We start from the raw sequence: 6,279 nt of genomic DNA, 5'->3' as shown, positions 1-6,279 counted from the left end.
GCAAACTTGCTGCACCGGGGCCTATCGGTGAGGAGGAAATGGCTGAGGTGGGAGGTTGTGTTGTGCATCAATTGAAGGAGCCACATCTGCACTCACCGGGTACCCAGGTGGGCCAGCAGCACCAGCCATGCCAGGAGCCCCCATTTCTCCTGCCGAGCCAGGCTTCCCGGGGCTGCCATCCAGCCCTCGCGTGCCACGAACACCCTGCAAGGCCAAAAGCCACTTAGGCACTCCAAAATGCAGCATGGGGTGCAGCTCCAGGGAGGGCAATGCTGGTGGGAGCCCTGTGCCTGAACCAGTTGGGCCACCACAGGGTCTGCAGTGCCTGGTGGGTCCAGTGCCTCATGACTGCGGGTGCACGACGTCACTGCTGTCCCTGTACCCAACCTGTCACCAGCCAGCTACCTGCGCAGGGTTTGGGGCATTCTCTGCCCCACGACCGGCCCAGGGATGGAGCTGCCTCTGGAGTGGGCACCCATCTTTCCTCCCATCAGACATCACCCAATGCCAGCCTACGGAGCAGCGCTGCAAGCTACAGCTCTCCCACTTACAGGCATCCCTGGAAGCCCTCGAGGACCCGGGTCTCCTGCTCTGCCCTGAAATAAGAAGGATGCTCAGCAGCGTGGTCATAGCAAGGAGGCACAGGGCACCCTGAGCAGGGTGAGGCTTCGTGCGAACCATCCCTGTGTGTCCAGGCCACCTCAGCGGCATCTGTGCAGCATCAGGACAAAACCTGGTCAGCAACAAGCAGGACCAGGGTCCTGCAAAGGGGTCCGGGATCCATGCTGCTAATGCTATAGGTAGCACATGGCATATATTGCAGAGTAGTGCACATCCAGAGGGGACTGCAGCAGAGGGAGCGGAGCAAGCCAGGCATGGGGAACACAGCAAGCCCTACCTGGGAGCCGGGAGCACCTCGTGGACCGGGGGGACCTGGCAGGGCCTGGGTGGGGAGAGTGCCATTAGAGCCCCGTGCCACAGCCCTGACTGCTCCCATCTCCCCAGTTTAGCCCCTTGGTGCTGGTGGCAAAGTTTTCCCATTTGCCCATACTCAGCCCTGCAAAGGCGACTTGGTCAGTGCAGCAAACGGCACTCACCTTGGGACCAGCTTTTCCTGGAAATCCCGGTGGACCTTGGGCTCCTGCTTCTCCCTGTGAGGAGGCAAGATAGATTTCCTTTCCTCTGTATGTTTTAATGCAGTAACCTCTTGAGGAAAAAAAAACCAAACCAAACCAAACCCAAAACCAACCAGCTGCCTGGTGTTTTATAACAAGCCACAGGAGCTTGGGCAGATGAGTACTGGAGAACCACCGGTCTGCCCAATGTGGGAGCCAGTTCCAGCCATTCTCCTCCTGCCACCCCTGCAACCCCCCTGGCATGGCTGATGGAGACCATTGGCAGACACCACCCAAACCCACCCATTGGGTTCAACAGCCCAACCCAAAAATGTTTCCGAAGCCTGGACTCCCACCCCAGCGCACCCCTCACTGCTGTGCTGAGTTTCCCAGCCCTACCTTGTCCCCCCTGCGCCCCGGCCTCCCACGGTCACCGGCAGGTCCTGGGTAGCCCTGGGGAGAGCACAGCATTAGGAGGCAGCTGGGGCCACCTGGGGGTTTGGGAGAAGGTGGCAGCTGAGGCTGAGCTCTTGCCCAGGGAAATGCAGGACCCTGGGCACAGCAGGAACCTGGCCGGACAGTGAGTGCCTGGCTGGAGGCAGCGCTGGTCCAGGGAGCCTTCCCCCCAGCCTGGCCACTGCCTGCGGGCAGGCAGGCGGGCAGCACCGTACCCCCTCCACGGCAGGTCTGTCACTTACGTAAGTGCCGACAGGTCCTTGTGGCCCCTCCGAGCCAGGCTTCCCTGGCAGCCCCTGCCAGGCAAGACAAGGGCATTAATGAACCTGCACTCCCGGGACACGGGCAGGCATCTTAGCTCCATGCGAGTGAGCAGTGTGCTGCTGCGGCCAAGGAGGCCAACAGGGCGCTGGGGTGCATCAACAAGGGCATGACCAGCAGGGACAAAGGAGTCACCATCCCACTCTGCTCAGTGCTGGTCAGGCCACACCTGGAATGCTGTGAGCAGTTCTGGTCCCCACTGTACAAAAAAAGCTGTGGGCAGGCTGGAGGGGGTCCAGAGCAGGGCCACCAATGTGATCCAAAGGCTGGGAAGCCTCTCTCAGCTGTATGGGGATGGGCTGAGGGAGCTGGGTTTGTGCAGCCTTGAGCAAAGAAGGCTCAGAGGGGATCTCATCACGAACCGGTACCTAAGAGGTGGCTACAGGGAAGATGAAGACTCCCTTTTTACAAGGAGTCCCATGGAGAGGACAAGGGGGAATGGACACAAGTTGCTCTTGAGGAGATTCTGACTGGACACGAGAGGGAAATTTTTCCCCATAAGATCAGTCACCCATTGGAATAATCTCCCCAGGCGAGGGGTTGACTCTGCCACACTGGGCATTTTCAAGCCTCAGCTGGACAGGGTGCTGGGCCATCTTGTCTAGACTGTGCTCTTGCCCAGAAAGGTTGTGCCAGATGATCCTTGAGGTCCCTTCCAACCTAGGATTCTATGATCTTCCCACCCTTGGCGGGAACCATGTCTGAACCCACGGGATCCCCCCAGGTCTCTCCATGGCAGCCAAGAGCCTCTCAGGGCTGTTCACCACCATCACTGATCTAACCAGTTACCCCCCAGTATGCTCATGGCCCCCCAGGTCCCAACTCTCACCTTTGGGCCCAGGGAACCCGGGTCTCCATCAGGTCCAGGTTTTCCCAGAGAGCCCTTTGGAAATATTTGGGGAGGAGGTGTCAGTCAAAAGACTGAGATGGGACAAGCCCCAGAAAGCCACCACTGCTGGCTCTGCGCTCATGGACAGGAGTCACCTGGTCCAAACCGGGTTGCTGGGGACAAACCCTGCCACCATGTCCTGTCCTGGTGGCTCCTGCATGCCAGCACCTCATGGCCGGCTCTCAGGCAGGGTTGTCAACAGGGAAGGTGATGATACTCGCTCTCGGAGTCATCGCCAAGTCCAGCTGAGAGCAGGCTCTCAGGGACAAGCTCTTCCAGCTGCAGGAGCTGCTCTAGGTCTCGATCCTGGTGGGCAAGGACATGGGACTGTCCTCCCTGGACCTATACTACCCATTTCCACCTGGGATGGAGCAAATACTTTGATTCCCTCCCAGGACCACGCTGCTATTCAGCCACCCAGGTGTGAAGGGTTTCCCCAGGCTGCTGTCCCCCCCGGAGACCCCACTAGGCTGGGGAAGCTGCGAAGTCCCTTGGGCAGGCTGATTCCCTGGGGAAGTGATTCTGCTCTTCCCTAGCCCCAGCTATTTCTGCCACTGAGGCTTTCTTCTGTCTTTTAACAAGAAGTTAGGTCAGGTCCTAGAGATGCCCTGAGCCCTTGCAGATTCCCAAGGTGAAAGTCCCATATCCCCCACCAGTGGCACCAGTCCCGCTGTCATCCCACCTAAGAAAATGCAGAGTTCATGCAGAAGGAACTTTTTTTTTTTTTTTTCTCCTTACTATCGATCCAGGAGGTCCTGCGTGCCCGTGGGCCCCCTGCAAGCCGGCAAAGCCCTGGAGGCAGGAGCAGATGATGAGCGATGGAGGGAAGACAGAAGTAGGAGGGCTGGAGAGGCTCTCCCCTGCAGCACGTGGTGCGAGACCCACCCACCCCAGAGCGCAGCGCCCAGGGCCAGGCGCGGGCGGACGGCTCAGCCTCCCGAAGGCAGCGCTGGTGCTCCCTGCTTCAAACCAGCTCTTTGGTTTTCTCATTGCTGAAGCACCACGGCTGAGTGGGCACAGGCACACAATGCCCACACGTGCAGACAGTGCTGTGCAATGCGAACAGCGAACGCAGAGGTGCGTCTGACCCAGAGCAGAATTTTTTTTTTTCTTTTTGAGGGAAGTGCCAGAACCTTTTTTTTCTTTTGCATTTCAGAGCAAAGATAACCAAATATTAGAAATCCTGCAAGAAGGGGAAGTTTGCCACCAGCCCAGGTCTTGCTGCTGGACCTGTTTGGGGTAGCAGCACTGGGGACAGAGAAATAATTTTGCAGTAGCCAGTTCTAAAATGCATTGCCCCCTTCCCTCTCCTTCACCTTCAGCATTATTCTCAGCAGGTCCCTGCCCCCGCAGCCGCACCCAGAGGAGCACCCTCCGGCTGGTCTTGCTCCATCAGGGCCACCCACCACCTGCACCCCATCCCATGGACATGCTTTTAAGGCACATTCCTGAGGGGAGAGCGCTGAGCAGAGGGGAGGAAGGACAGAAGTCAGACAGCTGTGCAGCTCTACTCACCAGTGGTCCCCTCCTGCCTGGGCTGCCCATGGTCCCTGGGGGACCCTGTAAGACAAGACAGGTGATGACGAGGATGGGGAGGCAGAAGCAGCCTCTCCAGTCCCACCATGACAGCCCAGAGCCACCTCAGCCTCTCCAGTCCCACCATGACAGCCCAGAGCCAGCTGATGCACATTGTGGCAAGGTCCAACACGATGTCAAGGTCTTGACCTGCATGGCCACAGGGATGGTGGGGTTGGAAAGTCCCCCCTGCCGCTATCAGGCTCAGCTCCCCCTCTCGACACAACCCACCACCCCAGCCCTTGCCCGCAGTCAAGTACAGAGTGTAGGATGGGAACCTGTGTACCAGGCTTTCCTTCTGCGCCTTCTGCTCCCGGGATGCCCCGCAAGCCCTGGAAGGAGAGTCTAATCTCAGGAAAACAGAGCCCGGCGGCAGGGTGCCCCCATCAAGGGCTCATCCAGCCCCAGAGCCTCCCTCCAGTATTGAAAGGTGGCAAATCCGTGGCAGCATGGTCCCTAGGGTGCTCGTCTGGTCTGCATTGAGCCATGGGCTCGTTAGCATGCGGCTCATCCCCATGCAGCTCCTGCAGCTCCTCCCTGCTCCATCCCACCTTTGGATGCCATCACTGGGAAATAACATGAGTGTGGGAGGAAACCCATTCCCAGCACGAACACCTCAGCAATGTTTTTCCCCTCTTGCCCTATTTATTCCTGGCTCCTTCGCCAAACATGACTCGGAATAACAGAGTTTTCTTGAAAAGTTGCTATTTCCTGAATTTTTATGCTCAGGGATAAGAGGAAGCTGTGGTGTTGGGCAGGTGGTTTGTCAAAACACTTCATGCAATGTGCAAAAGCCTGAGCTGCTCATCCCCAACTTATCCTGTGCAAATTCCCAAGCAGAGCCCGACCCTCTGATCCGGCGCATCCTGGGATGCTGCTCCCCGAGAGCCGGCTCCCTGCCCCAGCGCTGATGGCACCACACACCAGCACAGGGACGTGGGTCACCTCTTACTTACGGGCAGCCCAGGGACCCCGACCAGCCCACGCTGACCCACACGGCCCTGGAAAACAGGAAGCATTCAGAAAAGCATCCTTCTGCCAGTGGTAAAGCTGCAGATTTGGAGGCAAAGCTGGTGCCTGAAGATGCCGTGGCTCAGCCCCAGCACATCCCAAACCACCCAGTGAGGGATCTCCAGGGCTGTTTCCATCTCCCACAGCCAAAGATGCTCCAAGATCCACCTACAAGTACCACTGTCCCATTAGTTACCCGGGCTCCCCGCGGTCCTGGAGTTCCCTTCGGGCCGTCAGGTCCTCGGCCTCCCTAAAATTCACACAAAAGGCAACACGGTCATTTCAGGCCACTCTGCAGGTCTCCCCCAGTGCCAGTGAGGACAGAGGGGACTCATCCAGCTGCTGCCACTTCAGCAGGTCAGCCCGCAGCCGTAGTGGGAACAGGGACGCTGGGCGCAGGGTGGTGGGGGGCAAGAGGCTGGGGACCCTCCCAGGGGGGCATGGCGATGCTGTCCCCTGGGCATTGGGACCCATGCTGGAGCTCACGGGCAGGGTGGCCACATCTCTGCCCTCCACACGAGGACGAGGGCAGCCCATGGGAAACCAGGGGACACGGCGGCAGACGCTGGCGCTGACCTTGGGTCCCACACTGCTGTTCAGCCCCGCTGGGCCGATCTGGCCTTCTTCCCCCTGCCAGGAGAGAGGAGAGGAGTTGGCCAGGGCAAAGGCAGCCCTCGATTCCCTGCCCGCTCCCCCAGCCACCACAGCCACCATCCCCCTGCCTCGTACAGGGGAGAAACACAGGGAGCACAGCCCCAGGTGACATTAATTAAATGGCAATGTGACCTGGGGCACCAGTCAAGCTTTGGGATGGGGACTTCCCCCATCCCCCAGGATTATAAAAACTGACACAAAAAAAAAAAGCTCAACAGGTTCAGTGTTGGCCCAAACCACCACAGTTGAATATTTTTG

General features: G+C 58.7%; 1 protein-coding gene across 1 annotated transcript in view; it reads right to left on the bottom strand.

Moving 5' to 3' along the window:
- LOC118452021 (collagen alpha-1(I) chain-like) overlaps positions 1-6,279 on the bottom strand; it is a 121,337-nt gene that overhangs the window by 12,692 nt on the left and 102,366 nt on the right. Inside the window, exons 27-39 of the mRNA XM_035891881.1 lie at positions 5,944-5,997; positions 5,564-5,617; positions 5,313-5,357; positions 4,635-4,688; positions 4,297-4,341; positions 3,520-3,573; positions 2,722-2,775; positions 1,814-1,867; positions 1,515-1,568; positions 1,098-1,151; positions 899-943; positions 552-596; positions 97-204 (exon numbers count right to left, since the gene is read on the bottom strand). Coding sequence (XP_035747774.1) covers positions 97-204; positions 552-596; positions 899-943; positions 1,098-1,151; positions 1,515-1,568; positions 1,814-1,867; positions 2,722-2,775; positions 3,520-3,573; positions 4,297-4,341; positions 4,635-4,688; positions 5,313-5,357; positions 5,564-5,617; positions 5,944-5,997 — 720 coding nt within the window. The remainder of the gene's footprint in view (positions 1-96; positions 205-551; positions 597-898; positions 944-1,097; positions 1,152-1,514; positions 1,569-1,813; positions 1,868-2,721; positions 2,776-3,519; positions 3,574-4,296; positions 4,342-4,634; positions 4,689-5,312; positions 5,358-5,563; positions 5,618-5,943; positions 5,998-6,279) is intronic.

The sequence above is a fragment of the Egretta garzetta genome, unplaced genomic scaffold (genome assembly GCF_000687185.1).
Source record: "Egretta garzetta isolate BGI_Z169 unplaced genomic scaffold, ASM68718v1 scaffold143, whole genome shotgun sequence".
Classification (NCBI taxonomy): Eukaryota; Metazoa; Chordata; class Aves; order Pelecaniformes; family Ardeidae; genus Egretta; species Egretta garzetta.
This window is presented reverse-complemented; position numbering and strand designations above follow the sequence as displayed.